The 17,115-nt window shown below is 40.7% G+C and overlaps 1 protein-coding gene across 5 annotated transcripts in view; it reads right to left on the reverse strand.

Annotated features, from left to right (window-relative positions):
* Positions 1-462: 462 nt before the first annotated feature.
* The window catches only part of LOC139625250 (sodium/hydrogen exchanger 9-like), a 56,455-nt gene continuing 39,802 nt past the window's right edge, over positions 463-17,115 (reverse strand). For 3 of the 5 annotated variants that reach the window (XM_071485078.1, XM_071485079.1, XM_071485076.1), the window contains 4 exons: positions 10,583-10,631; positions 8,900-8,955; positions 3,650-3,755; positions 463-3,554 (listed from right to left, as the gene is read on the reverse strand). In XM_071485078.1, coding sequence (XP_071341179.1) covers positions 3,384-3,554; positions 3,650-3,755; positions 8,900-8,955; positions 10,583-10,631 — 382 coding nt within the window. In that variant the 3' untranslated portion in view covers positions 463-3,383. Of the gene's footprint in view, positions 3,555-3,649; positions 3,756-8,819; positions 8,956-9,264; positions 9,478-10,582; positions 10,632-17,115 lie in introns of those variants that run through there. The other 2 variants (XR_011691867.1, XM_071485077.1) reach the window with 2 other exon arrangements.

Consider the following 17,115-nt stretch of genomic DNA (forward strand, 5'->3'; position numbering starts at 1 on the left):
GCAAGACGTGGAGGGAGATGAGGGGCTAATAAATTCAGTGGAATACATTTGAATCAGTTAAAAGGATTGTAGCAGAAAACAGTGTAATAAAAGTTTAATAAGGAGTTGGGGAAGAGCAAAGAAAAGCTGGCACAGAAATACCATTTCAGCTGATTAAGGGAACTATAATAGCATTCAATGATAGGGGATGTTCAAGAGCAGTTTTCTCTAAAGCTTCAAACCAAGACGTTATGTAACCACGTAGCATGAAGCTGCTCTGCTCATAATTAACGTGACTTAACATGTTGCCTTTTCACCAGTACTATTGCACTATAATTTTGCGTGCTATGTAAAAGTACACTGTGCACACATAGGTCAGATTCTGCTTCAACACTAGGCTCTTAAATTATACAGGCTTAACATTTCTATTTCAGTTATTAAACTCCTTAAGACTGGAGCAAAACAAGCAAAGAAATTCATTAGTAGAGTAACAAGGCAAGGCAAGTTTATTCATATAGGACCATTCAGACACAATGCAATTCAAAGTTCTTTGCAAACATATGGAAATGCATTAAAAATAAGATATTACAATTACATTTAAAAGTCAAAAAAGCAAGCAACAACAAAAACAAGAAAATAAATTGTGCTGACAAGTTTAGCAGACCTCAGGGATTGAGGAGGCTTGTTCCACAGGTGGGGAGCATAGAAAGTAAAAGCTGCTTCACCCTGTTTGGTTTTGATTGTGGGAACACTGAGTAAACCTGTTCCAGATGACCTGGGGGGTCTGGGTGTGTCACAGCGTACTCAGTGCTCATAATCAGAGATGCACTTAAGACCAAGACCATCCAGTGCTTTATAGACAAGTAGTAGGATTTTAAAATCCATCCTCTGATACACAGGAAGCCAGTGCAGCAATTTAAGGACGGGTGTGATGTTCTCCACTTTCTTGGTGTTAATGAGGACTCTGGTGGCAGCGTTCTGGATGAGCTGCAGCTGTCTGGTTGGTTTTTCACTAAGACCTGTGAAGACACCATCACAATAATCTAGCCTGCTGAAAATAAACGCATGAACAAGTTTTTCTGTCTCTTGTTGAGACAGAGATGCTTCAATTCTTGCTGTTTTTCAGGTCGGAGTAGGCTGTTTTATGTGGCTGTTGAAATTTAGGTCTAAAGTCTATAAGAACTACAAGATTTCTGGCTGAGTTGGAGATTTTAGTTTTATAGATTCAAGGTGAGCACTGACTTTTAATCTTTCTTCTTTGGGTCCAAAAACAATTATTTCATTTTTTTTCTGTTTTCAGTTGTAGAAAATTCTGACACATCCACTCATTGGTTTATTCAATGCTTTTATTCAGCAAGTGTAAGGGACTGTAGTTACCTGGTGACAGCGTTTTAGAGTTGTGTGTCATCTGCATAATCATGGTAAGAGATGTTACAATATTCCATAATCTAAGCAAGGGGGAGTTTGCAAATGTTGAACACAGGGGCCTGAGAGCGGACCCTTGAGGGACTCCATGTGATTTTTGTTTGCTCAGATTTATAATTACCAGCTGACACAAACAAGCCCACATCTTGTAAATATGATATGAACCAATTTAGCACAGTGCCAGAAAGTCCTACCCACTTTTCCAGTGTGTCGAGCAGCATCTTATGGTTAACCGTGTCGAATGCAGCACTGAGATCCAGCAATACCAGGACTCAAATTTTTGACACGCTCAGATGAATGTCATTTAGAACCTGGTCGAAATCCAGACTGAAGGACAGCAAAGAAATTGCTTTGCACCCTCTTTAGTTGCTGAAGAACAGCCTTTCAATAATCTTCCCTAAAAAAGGCAGGTCTAACATGGACCTTTAGTTATGTATTGCTGAGGCATCCAGATTGGACTTTTTTAAAAAGATGTTCACTGTGGTCTGCAGGGCCCTTGGAAAAAGAACTGAGTGAAGAGTGCTATTGACTATCTGTTGTACAACTGAGGCTATGCAGTTAAAAACATCTTTAAAAAAAAGCCAGGCCTAAGCTGTTGAACAATATCTGTCAAGGCTGCATAATCTACAGGGTGAGAGCGTGCAAAAGTAACCACAATAAGCACAATACAGAGGTCCTTTTTAGTTCCACATTATAGAAACCAAGTCTCTCTTTATAGATGTCATAATGAACCTTCACTACCTGCATTCTGCCTGTCTACAATCTCTTTTGAGTTTTTAACCATTGTGGCATTCCTCCATGGTGCTTTGTTTCTTACCAAAGACAATCTTGATCTTCATGGGGACAATGGCACCAATAACATTTATAACTTCAGTCCATGACATCATTGACAAGAACTGAAGACATAGCTGGCTGAATAATGTACAGGTATTTCACTGATATAGCGCTTTCTGATTACCTCAGCAGAGATGATGATTTAAAAAAACTAAAAAACAAAAAACAGTAATGATTAGAAACATCAGTCACTACAACTCAGAATTGTGTCAACCTTTAGAAATAATTTGAACTAAAATATGTGCCTTCTTATGTGTTGAATCGGTTACATATGGGGAACGTCCAAAATGATCCAGCATGTGCAAAAGGTAGCTGTGCACTTTCAGTACACTTTGTTCATCATGATGCTAGTTAAAACTGGAATGGCAGATAAAGGAGCTGCTCCTCGCTGTCTGGGGTGGGCCTATACCCAGTATGCAGAGGGACACATAAGCTAAAAGAGGGGCATGGGGTAAGAACCCAGTTGGTCATAGATGTATGCTAACATTTAGGACATCTGGACAGTCTGGACTGTCCTTGCTTTGTTTGGACAACATTTGGTGTCACGTTGAAACATCTCATCAATCCACTTTATCTGAATCCTCAGCTTGTGTGAGATGTCTCTGAGAGGTGAGTAGGAAGTGGTCCATGGGGTTGTCCTTGTTCTGCTGGGTAGAAAAGAATGATCTTCTTTCGCCAGATTTTACTGACCCTTTCCAAATACCAGTAGTGGGGTACTGTGGACCCTCGTTCTGTTTAAATGAACCCCGTCCATTCTGTAGCAGTTTCGCTGCTCCCAGAACAGGGTTGACATTGTCAATGAAGCTCGGTTTTTGAGCAGTGCATGCAGAGCAAAGCCAAGTGTTTAAAGCAGCTAAAACATTCAATTTCTCTCCCTACAGTGGGGATTGGACCTGACACAAATATCTGAGCTGAGATTTGCTATAAAAAGAGCAATGGTCTTTATAATTGTTTTTACTCCCTGTGTGTGGGTGTTTGCATGCATATCAGCACAATGGGAGGTGCATGACCTTTTAGGAGCCATTGTAACTTGGATCCTCCTCTCTGATGCTCTGCTCAGTGACCCCATTCACTGTGGGAAGCAAGGCCTTAGCCTCAGGGAAGCAGGCGCTGATAAGCTGGGGTTAGAGGTGACTGCTGAATCTTCAGGCCTCCCTAGTGAGAGCTGGAGCAGTGCCAAGGCCCAGGTCTCCCTCCACTATGTCCTCCTGGTGCTCAGATCCAGAGTCGCTTCCTACTGATACAAGCTGGTTCTCTGATTTCTCCAAATGGAGGGTGGAGTTATCTGGTTCAGTCTCACAGAACTGCTCCTCATCCTGAATGGCAAAGGGCAAATCATTATAGGTAACTGTCATTTCTTTAAGTCCTCTGAAGATATTTACAGCATGTAAAGCAGCATGAAAATTTTTACCTCTTGGACACGTGGGCTGTCGAAGAGCCTGGCAAATGCCCCACACCACTGTGGCAGTGAGTCGGACAGTGGAGGGCCACAATGTGTTAGAACCGGCTTTAGATATCTTTAACCTTGCTAAGGCATGGTGGCAAAGGTGAGCGATATGTGTGAAAATAAACAATTTCAGTGTTTTATGTTCATGAAGGTTCAGAAGCTAAAGGCATAACATCCTAGCTGTAATTCTTTAGCTCAGTATGTTAATTATGGACAGGACCAAAGATTCTGAGGGAATGTCTATTCTAAGAGGTGAGAGCTATGAGAGGCCAGTGATTATGTTGTCACTCTTTTCTAGAGAGAAGCAGGTAATAAATACATTCCTAAATGCACAATATTTTATACAGAATTGATATATTAAAGGAAAGAGGAAAATTAACTATGGCACATTTGCCATTTTCTTGAACATACGGTTAACGTATGTCAGAGCAAGTTCTGTCTTAAGATCCCACTCACGATCAAATGGCATATACTAATACATGACATAATACACATTAATCAACATGTCACCAAAGCACTCTGTTTCCAACAAGACTTCCAGTTCCTTTTCTACTATGCAAGCAAAAGGTAAAAATACAACAGACACTGACTCACTTCCACAAGGCACAGCACAACAAGAGCCTAAACAATGACACAGCCTTTTTCTGATTTCACTGACATCACTGCAATGATCCACATGCCACGATGTTAAAATGATAACTGTCTACGCAGTTATATTAAGCATACTCCCCTTATAAGGTCATAGTCGTCTCACTGTCATTGAATGCCAATGGCTTTCCATTTTCAACACAACATACTGCAGAGAGCTGGATATTAGTCATTCAAGCTTTAGGTGTTTGTGCTATTTTTGTTGCAGATTACTAAGCTGTTAGTATTTCGAATATACATCTACCCGTTCTTCGCATCACAAAAGGTACCATGCTACAAAAAAAGACTTTCCGGGGGGGTGCTGTAGAAGAGCAGACTGGTAGAGGACCAGATAGAGATAAAAATAAATTACTCACAGAAAAAAAGGTATCAAATGGGGTGTTATCTTGTTTCAGGCACACTGGGTCAGTCCTTCACTTGATTGAAACCAGAGGCAAGGTCAGAAATGGTTTATAAATGTGTTTAAGTGATGATATAAAATGGTACAGGCAGGGATATTTCTGCCCAATGTTGAGAGCAGGAGTAGGAGGGGGTGCTTTTGGATGTCAGACGTTTTAGTTAAAATCCTCTGGAGGTGTTGTGGGTTCAATTCAAGAAACACCTGTGATGCAGTGAAGTCACTTGATAATAACAATGACATATTATACACCCACAAACACCTCTTTTCGGGCCAGATTTCAGCATACAGTGGCATTTGGACAGCCAGTCTTGTAATACATTCTGTACCCTCTGTATTACAGGCCCTTAAAAAATGACAGCACACTAGCTAGCTTTTAGCTGTAAAAAAAAAAAAAAATCTGATTAATAATTGCCCTTCTGAATATTCGTATTTTGCATTTGTCTTGGAGAAAGACAAAACAACACTTCATAAATGCTATAATTTCTGGACAAAAGCAACCTTTGTACCTCAGAGCCTTTAATGAATAATGTGGGACTTAGAGGTAGCACACAAGTACACAATCCCCCATGGAAAGTACAAAACACAAAAAGAAGAAAATGATCTAATAAGTTTTTGGCACCAATTCTTACATTCTGGTGCTGTTATCAGAAATATGCAAGAAGTAGGAATTATGGGCACAATTCTGCCAACTAACAGGATTTATTTATAAATCTTTCAAATGAAGGACAGAGAGAGAAAGCAAAAAAAGAGGGCAGTGGGTGAGGAGGTAGAAAAGGGGAGAATAATGACTTCCTTGGGACCTAAAGGTGTGAGTTGTGTTCTTGTTTGCACAGTGTCCTCCTGTTGAATGCAGGCATAATACTAGACGGCAATCTTATTTATAACTGCTAGAGCTACTTTCTGGTCCACAGTGCTGCAGAGTGTGTGTGTATGTGTGTGAGTGTGTATGTGTGTTGGAAAAGGTGCTGAATAGTAGTGTGGGGGTAGACGCCCAACTGCTGCTTCAGCCACCACTGCAGCAAGCACAATTTCCTCTCTACACGTGAGAGAGAGAGAGAGAGATGGGTGGGGGGGGGGGGTGGTCACTGTGAGTTTGCCAGGAAACCAGCACAGTCTGATGTAAAACCACAACTTGATGCTTTAACACTTAACTGGTAGAGTAATATTTTTACCTTTAGGTAGAGCCCTATTTCTAAAAGTGAACTACTGTATATCCTTTAATGTTTGTTAGTGTCTATATGGAAAGACTGAACTGCTTTTATCACTCTTTGCTTTGTAAAATAGTATTATTTACCCCACAACATTTATATGACAGCTGTAGTTTTGCAGATTCAGATGTTACATACAAAACATATGACATGTGATATGATTAAACAACCCAACAGTACTTAGGCCTAGGTTAGGGTAAAATTAGCTTTACTGACTAGCTACAAAACAATATCATTCATCCACTAACACAACACAGTGAAAGAGGCAGTACCACACAATGGATACTTCTACATCCTAAATGTCAGCAGCACATATTTACAATTAGTGGCACCTCCCCCATAACTGTTACTTTTTGTTAAGTATTGTTTATACCAAGCTATTGTGGTATATCATATAGTACCATAAATATAAGCAACAATTCAATTTAACTCTCAAGTCATGCCAATGACTCCCAAGATTCAGCCAACCACAAAATGTAACCACCCCAGGTCTCTTAAACACGGGTGGCCTCTGGGATTTCAGAGTCAAAACTAAAACATGGCTTGTCAGCCCCAAAACCACAGTCTGCAAACCACTTCAGTAGGAAAGATCAAACAGGTCAAAATATCCGTCGTTTTGATGTCTGTCAAAATCTGTGCTTAAGAGTAAAATGTTTGTCCCAATGAGCCTGAAAGCCAGGCTGACAGGGAAACAGTTAAGGAAGCAGCAGTACGCCTTTAGAACGAGGCACCAGCAAACTCAATTGATGCTCAATTATCTGGTAGTAGGATCCAGACTGAGACTCCTCTCACCTGGTCCACATCAAAGCATCTCCATAATACGTTTTTTTCCTCCATCAATAGGAAACATCGGCCAGGACTGTGCCTTTCATCCTGCTCACAGTTTCTCTCGTCCTTTCTCTCTCTCCCTCTCTTCCTCATGTACATAGGTACAGATTCAGAAAAACCATCACACACACATATTCTGTCAAAAATCCAAATGAACCCACTATGTAGACTTTTAGCTGCAGCCACACGCTGTAGGTATACTGTCTATGGTTACACAGCAAATGTCATAAGTTTAATGTTTGCACTGTCTCATGTGTGTTCATGCTAGTGCATTTATTAACTCCATGGCTGCTTATTTTTTTTAAGATTGACTAGATCCCTGTTCAATCCCTCTTGTCAGAGAGCATGTATAACTCCATGTCACATTACCTTCAGTCATTATTGGATGACTACAATACATGAAAATATCCCTTTGAATATTCAAAAATTATTTGAAGGTAGCTGTTCACAGATGCTCCCTGTTCAATTTGAGTAAGTTTAAGATGGAAAGATAATCCCTGAATTTTAAAGGGCCATATATAAACAGACACATCCAAAAAAACCTGAGGCTGGAAGGCTGCCAAGGCTGTCCCAAGAAAGTAACCACTTAAGTTGAAGGCTTAGTTTTCATTCTCAATACATTCACAAAAGGTCATTTTATTATATTTTGTACATAATTCTAATTTAAGTCAGTTAGTTTTAGTCACGTTGCAAGACCACAAAGTGCAAAAACATCAAGGTTGTTAAATACATCTATCACTGCAGTGTAAATGCTGATGCCATTACCTCATAAACTCTTCCTCTCTGCTCTGCTTAATTAGAGTGTAGTGCTGTTATTATGTCAAAGAAAACTGACATGATTCAACAGGCCTAAGTATGAGGCATGTTTCTCATACTAGTGGACAGTGAAAAGGGAGTTTTTCCTCCCCCCCGTTGCCAAGCGCTTGCTCTTTGTGGGATCTGTTGGGTTTTTCTCTATAACAAAGTAAGGTTTCGACCTTACCCAGTAAAGTGCCTTGAGATAAGGTATATTATGATTTGGCACTATACAAATAAAATTGAATTGAATTGAAGTGAATTGAAAAAGTTAACTAGGAGATTTTCATTTTTAAGAAAACAGTGACTCAAGACTTTCTTGGTGTCACAGGAAGAGATGATTTTTTCCATAAACAGAGTTCAGTCTTGCCTAATCTCTGTTTCTTAACCTTCACATTTGGAGCTTTTCCAATCCACAGAGAGTGGTTAATGGTTTACCAACACTGCAATCATACAATTTACCCCTAACTGTAATTCACTTTAAATGCACATCTCAAAAAAAAAAAAACAAAAAAAAAAAACCAACAAAAAACTAATATTAACATTAACACACTCATGCATTTAATGAACAGTGAATGCACTATCAGGCCTGCATCTCATTGTTTTGCAGTGGAGATTGACTCCATAAAGTAAAATTATGTGCCCCTTCAAAAGCACCAGGCCAGGTCATGAGGCCATTAAGTGGTAAAATTAGATTAGCATAAACCTAATGCGATCCTCATGAAATTCCACAACAAAGGACATGACTGTTTCCTTACTTCCAAATGATTTAATGACATTCTCTGCTTACAGGAATCCACTTCACCCTGTAGTCAACAGCAAATACATTAAAGAAATAGTTTGACATTTTGGGAAATGCACTTATTGGTACATTTATCAGATCGTCTCAATCTTCTCATGTAACTCTCAGCAAGAAAGTGAATCTGTGTATATTTGCCAAAATTGTCAGACTGTTCCTCTGATGCAAACATAGCTGCAACTGAATGTATATGTCATGTTTTGAAACTGTACATGAGAACATGTACAGTTTCAAACATACACACACACACACACACACACACACACACACACACACACACACACATATATATATATATATATATAGTGTATAGGAGCTAACAGAGCACCCACCAAAAGTAGTTCATGAACTTCCTGTTTGTCCTGCAATCATAGTACACAAGGTTCTTTTCTTCACATTCCCTGAAATGAGGCAGGGAATCTGCTATTGCTCCTTGTACTCTGTGTATAATGCTACTCCACAGACCGGTGCATTAACCATTGTAAGTGCAAGCAAGATGTGAGAGTAGTTTGGAGAAGAAAGCGGTGAAAGGATACTTGTAGTCCAGACGGTGCCACAGGCCTGGTGTTGTGTCTGGCCTCTCTGCAGCAACCTGTAGACCATGAGAGAACTCCTGTTACTCACTGACACACAAAGATCCTCTGGGGTGGCTGTATATGCTGCCTGATGGAAATGCTGAACACCTGCACCCCTAGATGGCCAGCGGGGCCATATCCAATGACCTCCGCTCTGACAAGTGGGACCTCAGGCACTGTGATCATATAGGAAAAACCTGAGTGCCCTGGGATCCCTTTCCACTATAGTAAGAACATGCCCCTAGCTGTCCCTGTGTGGACTGACACTCTGGGCAAGGTTACATTCATCTATTTCCATAAGAAAGAGCCCTGGAGCTCGGCCTCACCTCTCCACTGGGATCTTCCTCCAGCCTTACGGGCCACGCTGTCTATTCTGTCTGCCCCTCTGGCCTCATAACGCCAGGGAGCTGGCCAGACCTTGTCCCATTCACAGTGTGCAGATAAGAGTGAGGCCATATAAGAAGATGAAAGAGACGAGACGGAGGGCTGCTGGGAACTGGTGCTGGTAGGGTGGGAGGGGTGCGTGTGGGTGGACGCCTCTGCACAACAAAAAGGCACACTCAGAAGGCCTCTGTGCTGGCAAGGATGTGCTACAGACTGTCATTTAGCAGGAAGCAAAAGTGCATTTCCTCCTCTTGAACCTCTTCTTCACTTTGATGTGTTAAAATATACAACAGAGCCAAGATTAAAGGGTAGAAGCTTATTATGTGTCAATGGGAAAGGATGGCAGGATATACTGTAAATCCCTGTAATGTACAGTATGGGCAAAAACTCTACCAACAGAATATGATTCAGAATGTGAGTCTGGATGTGCAACTCATTTATTAGAATTGTGAGTCAGTGAATAATATGGGCTTCCACCTGGTGAAATCATCTGGAACGCAAATGAAGCTGACGTTTTGGCTATTAAGATATTATTATAAAGAAATATTTATTTATGATTGTGACATAAGTTTGAACTTTAGTCAGATGTTTTCTATTTCTATTATATTTAGTGAGATGTTACCATCTACCATTTCTCTCTACATATTTTTTTAGCTCCTCATTCTTAAAGTTTCATGTATACTGGCAGGGACTTCTCATGAAAAATTGATCCCCTGAATACCTAAGTCAAATCATATAAAACTCTAAGTAGATCATTAGGACTACTAATTGCAGTGATGTTAATAGTTTAAGTGTTTTATAGCATACATAAACAACTACTGACTGTCTAATACATCAATACATCAATACAGTAAGGCTAATGCAAGATTCTAAATGGGATTGATGAGAAATACCTGTACAACAACTATGCAACACAGTGCAGCTAAATGGAGGCAGCAAAGTGCATACAGTCACAGTAAAGAAAATCCTATTAGCTATTAGGATGCTTGGCTGCCTATATACACAATATGCTCCATAATTTAAAAATAGATATATATTTTGCAATGTGTGAAATTACAGTTTCCACAGGTAGTTGCTTTTTACTTTGTTGAACAGAGATATCTGGACATCACATGGAAGATGGAAGCTGATGGCGCTGACATTGTGGTACTGCACAGTTAAGGTTAAAATACATTTCAGTGCCAAAAGGGACAAAGACTGCAGGAACAAATAGAGCAGATAAAATATGGATTACTGAGTAGATGCAATAAAGTGTTTTACCTCAAAAGGAAGGTCCTCCTCAGGATTTTCCTCTGCATCCACCCCCACTCTGTAGAGAATTAAAAACTTGACTCAATACAAATAAATGACAAAGAGACAGAGACAAATCCCAAAGGTTTGGTTCTCCACTACATCTGAAACTATATCCGTGTAAACAGTCAGTCTGGTGCTGCATGTGACTTAGCAGTAATAAACTTGGCTCAGTTTGAGCGTGACCTTTTCAAACAGTTTCACCAAAAATCAGCCTCGTCTTTCACATCACACCAAGAAAATGTCAGTCGGGGGAGGCATTTTGATGAATGACAAACAGCGCTGCAATTATGCTTGATATTCTGCATGGTGGCAATTATTCGTCGAGGTGTGGACCCCATTTTGCTGCAAGGCGTGCTCTAGCAACAGGGCTGGGAGCAGAGGCCGTCTGGCTCGCTCTGGATTGAAACAGAGTGACTCAGCATTGGCCAGCAACAGCTTGGTGAGCTGCTTCATCGGGAAACGAGGGCGTTATCTTAGTGCGTGCACGCATTCCCTGTGTCTACACACTGAACTCCAACACTGCACTGTCACATCATTTCTAACCCTGAATCTGAAATCAAAAGATGATGAGAATTTTGTCATGTTGAAAATTTCTGATATATTATCCTAGCATGTCACCCATCATTTACAGTTACACAGCAGCCAGCCTCCACTCAGTACACTGTGCGTGCAAGATTTCTCACAGAGATTCAAGTGATGCTGGGAGCGAGATGGCTGTTGATGCTGGTTCTTGCAGGTCAGCTGTTAATAGCCTTACATTACTGCTGCAAAGTGCAGAACATTTTGAAATGACCTACCACTATTACTATGCACCGTGTGTGTGTGTGTGTGTGTGTGTGTGTGTGTGTGTCTATGTTCTTGTGTGTCTTTTTTTGCCTAAGCCTTTCACTGAGAGGCCTCTGCAATAACACGACAGAGAGGAGATTCTCATCAGAGCATGAGAGCACAGCAACTACTTAGAGCTGTGCAGAATTTGGTCTTGGCTGCCTTCCCTTCCCTTCCCTCTCACTCTACTGCTGTTTATCTTCACTGTGTTTCTGTTCCTCCCTCTCTGATCATTGCTCCTGTGGTTACTGCTTCTCACATTTCAGTTTTGTCTTCATTTTTGTATCTTGGACATAATTGCACTTACCAGCTTCATTTTAATCCTGATTGTGTATTGCTTACATTATTCACTATCTGTCCCGGTCTCCTTCCTCTATTTATTCTGTTTCATCCTGTTTTTTCCTTCAAGCTTCCCACACAGCAACATTCATCTTAACCCCATCCATGTTTGTCTCTTTCTGTCTCTATTTGTATATTTTTTCCTGTTCCTGTTTTTCAATAGCTTCTCTCTCCTATCCCTTCTTGCAGCCACCTTCCACTTTCTCTCGCTTTTTATCTTCTTAACATCATTTTTACTCTCTCAGATCTTCCTGTTTTCATCACCTCCTACATCCTCTTAATTCTGGTTCTTTGTCTCCTCCTACCACCATCTCCCAGATTCTCTTTATATTTGCTGCCCACCACATGGATCTATTCTTCTTGCCAACAGTAGAAAGAGGCACTGAGGTTGAAATTGTGCTTAAATTGCACAGGAACGCTTGAGATCTGTCTTTAATATGCAAGGTTTTTCTGGGTCTACACTGGGGTAAGCTGGTTTTGGTGTAGCACAAAGTGTTATGGGAAAAACGTGTGGACGGGGCAGGCTGTGACAGGCACAAACGGCCTGCACGGCACATGACACATCATCCTTCAGCTAGTGGGATACATTCCAGGGAGACAGGCTCAATCACTGAGCTAGGCTGATAGGAAGAGGAAAGGGCAGATAAGGTGTGAAGGAAAGAGCAGGAAAAGGGAATACAAGCTGCGGGTAGAGCAAAAAGAATTGGATGAGGAGAGCAAAAAATAAATAAATAACAGAGTGAGTTCCAGTTACCTGAGCGTGATGGAGGACAGTCCGTGGTGACATGAGAGTGACAGAATGAGTTGGTGCTGCTGGTAAATGTGTGTGAGAGGGAGAGACAGTGAGTGTATGAATGAGAGATTGACTAGGAGACAAGACAAGACAGCCAGAGAGAGGGACCGAGAAAAAGACATAAAAGAGAATGGAAGAGAGTGGCTGTCTCTCTCAGCGCTGATGTGATGAGAACAAAGAGATAACAGGGCGGGGGGGTGGGGTGGGGGTGTATTTGTGAGTAGGATGACGGCCTGCTCTGTGTCTTGGGGAAAAATATTTTGCTGTCAGCCAGCCCTGTTCCCGCAATTTTGCATTTTTAAATTGATGCAACCCCTGTGCACTGCTACGCTTGTGTTCAGCACACTGACATTCAACCAACACAAATCAAGTCCAAACTAACTACTCTGTAACCGCGAGTTCACATGAGTAAATCTGCAAATGAGTAAAAGTGGACAGCCAGAGGCGCACACAGTAGAGGAAAGGAAGAGCAACAGAGCAGAAAAGGTCTGTAATCTCTGCATAAATTTGTATCTACTGCAAGAAACGGGAGCCTAGACAATACCTGAGTCACTGATACTTCTGTAATGAGCCTCCACAGGAACATGTGATCCTCCCATGGCCCAGTTTACCCAAATGAGGAGGAGTTCCCCATTCTGTAAGGAAATCACAACCCATGCAATTGAACCCAACCACACAATGGAGTTACTCAATCTCCTGCAATCTGGCAAGATTGTAGGACTGACGTGTGTCTGCTATGCAACCAGTCAGAAGTCTATGCTTCTGTGTCTGTTCGTGGGCTTTTAATGTGCTGATACAATCTCCACTGTCTTGTGCTGAGCTCCACTGTGACTAAAATATCTCTGGACACATTCCAGGATGACAGAGCACTTTGCACGGGGCCTTCACTGACAACTCATCCTGACTTTTTGGGAAACGTTGCCATTAATACAAACACGTTATGAGGTTATTGTGCTTGTAAGTTCAAAGATGGCACTCACCCACATGGATACAGAGAGCACCCACACAGACCCTTAAACACATCCTCACAAGCAAACATTTCCACTATGCCTCAGAAGGTCACAATATCTCAGCCTTGAGCAGTGAAGCAGTATGTATGTGTGCACATGTATGTGTGCCTGTGTCTCTGTAGTGTTGTTATCAGTAAGGCTGACAGCAGTCGGCTGACGAAGCTGCGCTAGCTGTGCTGCAGGCACGCCGAACATGAGTCCTCAGGATAGAAGACATTGCAACATCACAGAATATCAACTACTCTGCACATACGGCTCATTTATAATATATCTTCTTACCTTGGAGGAAGTCTGTGAGTGCCAGTTAATTACGTTTACATTCTGGCAAAACATTTCCCTTGCAATCATTTCCCTGGGAGGAGAGAATATCCACTGGATGTGATTAGCAGCACTGGCTAATAAACACTGGGATGAGTTCTTCTTGAGTTCAAGTACTCAAGTAGCATATACTCAACAGGGAGGGTAAATTAAGTTACACCAGCTCTTCCCTCTGCTGTGCTCACTCTGTGCTGTTTCCTTCTTTTTATGTTATGACACACAGAGAGAGGGAAGATAAGACAGAAGTGTAAGGAGGAGCACAGAGACACCGAGACAAAGACAGTCAGTGTCTCACAGGGACTGTGTTTGCTCTGTACTGTGAGTTTGGACAAGAAGAAAGCTGTACGTCATCTTTCCAGCTTCCTGTTTGCAAATCCCACTAGGTTGTTCATCTCACCAGGGACACATGGGGTCCATATCAACAGTATAAACTCTTCACAACAGAGATCTGACTTTGGAACCAGCATTGATATGAACACATCACACATATATGTGCAAATACAGGACAAAGCATGAGTATGGCATGTTGTGACATGACACAATGCAGACAACTTCTGCATTGTGTTATGTTAAGAAAAGCTCCCATCCAAAGTGTTGAGACAGATGATTTTAAACAACCCATATTTTTCATCTAAATTACAAGCATATTTGAATATGTAATTTTATAGTCTTAATGGTGTAAATAAGCGTTTTGTTTTTATTTTTTTTAATCATAACTGAAATGATTTGCCTGCTTGACTGTTTTGTTTAGGAATACAACCAATGCAAAAAAGCTTTTGACAGCATCAGAAAACATTGAGAATTGTTGTGTATACTTGTGTATAGTCTAAGAATAAAAAGCAGCCAATCAACGTGGGGCTCACAGCAGGTTCTAGTCCGAAGATAATGCTCAACTTGTAGTATGTAGCAACAAACTGCAAACATTACTCAAAACAAAAGTTGGCCTGTAAATGTCATGAGAAAGCAGAGCAAATGGCGTTCACACACACACACACACACACACACACACACACACACACACACACACACACACACACACACACACACACACACACACACAGCTGTGCAGTCTGATAAGATCTTAACTTCTGCCATGAATGAAACTCTATGACCACTTTCAAGTATTTGAGTAGTTGACTGATAAAACTTTTGACTCTAGGCAAAAAATATTTACAGTCCCAGAATCTTGTATTACATTTAAATCACATTCTCTTCACATAATGTTATATATGGTTTCTGTTCCATATTTACATGGGATGTAAATTTGAAGTCATAACACATGACTGCATATGAGCTGTCATGCATGAGGTGCTCTAAGCCCTACATCTCTCAGTGTTATGACTCTGCAATGGATGGGGAGATAAAACAAAGAACAATATATCAGCGTCCATTCCTATTATTGCAGTGTTATGAAAGAACAATCCATATATGGCAAAGTCTCTGATGGCAGTATTTAGGTCAGCCTACTGAAATCTAGAGTGAGAATCCCACTTTCTCCGCAGCTTTAACCCACATTTCACATCACTTGAGCTGGTGTAAAAAAAAAATACAGTTGGCAGAGTAGTGTATGTGTGTGTGTGTGTGTGTGTGTATTTGTGTACACAAGTGTGTGTTAGATGCATGTGTATCAGTGATATTAGTCAAGCATTCATCTGTGCATGTTGCAGCAGGCTGGGTACAGGATATCCATAAATGCATGGTTCATTGTCCAAGAGATAAAGTTCTTTGGTACATATCTCTAACCTGACAAAACTTTTTAAATTTTCTGCCACATTGCACACTGATGAACAATCACCCACTCAACAGATGCACAAATATCATGTTATCATTTCTGTTGTTTCAACTGAGTCACAGGATAATAATGGCTAGAAATAGCTCTGCATATATAATGCAAACCTGGATATTGCAGCGTGTCTTGACTTGAAGTCAACTACTCGCAAACTCAGTGACAGTTATCACATTCTCACTGTCAAAATGCACGTGTGATAATACAACCTAATATGAAATGTATGAAATTCCTTCAGTTACATAAACCTAATAATACATCAGCAAAAAGGCAAGGAATGATCCTGAATTCAAAATTTGACCTAAAAAATTAAAGGTTCAGGTTTTTTGCCATCACATATGTTAAAGGGCTGTCTACACCAAGAATGATAATTATAAATACATCATTTTAAAAATCACTCTAACTCAAGTAACTCAACTATAACATCAACGACGGTGGGGAACGATATTGTTGGAACCACTTCAAGAGCGATTTGATGAATCATAGAAACACTGAACGCTTCAAGCCCATGAGCAGGCCCCCCTGGCTGACAATTCAGCACATCACGTTCAACATGGCAGATGACACTGGAGTCATTAATGAGGTTACAAAGAGAAACCACCTGTGCTTGACAAAACAAACAGTATTTATAAAGATGCTAACAAGAAGGACATCTGCAAATCACCCTCAGAATCAGTGGTACGTGTTTTGAACATCAGCATTTATCAGTGATGATACATCGTTATCATTACAGTTATTGCCCTTGGTGTGGATGGCCCTTAAATGACTAAAAGAAAGGGTGTAAATAAACAAGCTTTAGTTGATATGTACAAAGTATCTTACAGAAAAAGTTGGACATTGTGGAACATACAATATGCTTTACTCACTTTTTTTTGCTGAGCATTAGATAAGATAATTAATACCACTCTCATCTGTACTCAAAATAAAATCCTACTTACTTAATTTAAGCAATTTGCCACTTCTCTTTCTCAGCATTATAGATACAACACTTAAGATTAACAAGGTATCAAGCATACTTTGCTAGTTTCCTCTGCTGATTTGTTTTGTCATGTATCATTTCATTACTGTATCAGGATCATCCTGTGCTATAGATGCAGTAGGATTAAAAGTGGCCAAGAAAAAATGTGCAATAACACTGTATCATATTTCTGTGTCAGTTACTCTCTCTCATACATTTTCTCACTGTGTCAGTTGCTGAAGAGAAAGACATCCCTCCACCACAGAAGCTGACAGACATCAGTGTTTCAAACAGCGTCAGTTTAGCAGTAAGGGAGTCTTTTAGCATTTGAGCCAGCTGGATCCCCTGTGGATAGCCACAGTCAGTTGGGAGCAGAGCAGGCTGTGGGAACCAAAGATATTATTATCACACAGAATTCATTTCCCCTCTCACAATGTTCACCTGTATGTCTCAGCATGACAAAGGAAAATG

This window comes from Trachinotus anak, unplaced genomic scaffold, assembly GCF_046630095.1.
Source record: "Trachinotus anak isolate AG129_WGS33_773 ecotype Australia unplaced genomic scaffold, CSIRO_AGI_Tana_v1 ptg000009l, whole genome shotgun sequence".
NCBI lineage: Eukaryota > Metazoa > Chordata > Actinopteri > Carangiformes > Carangidae > Trachinotus > Trachinotus anak.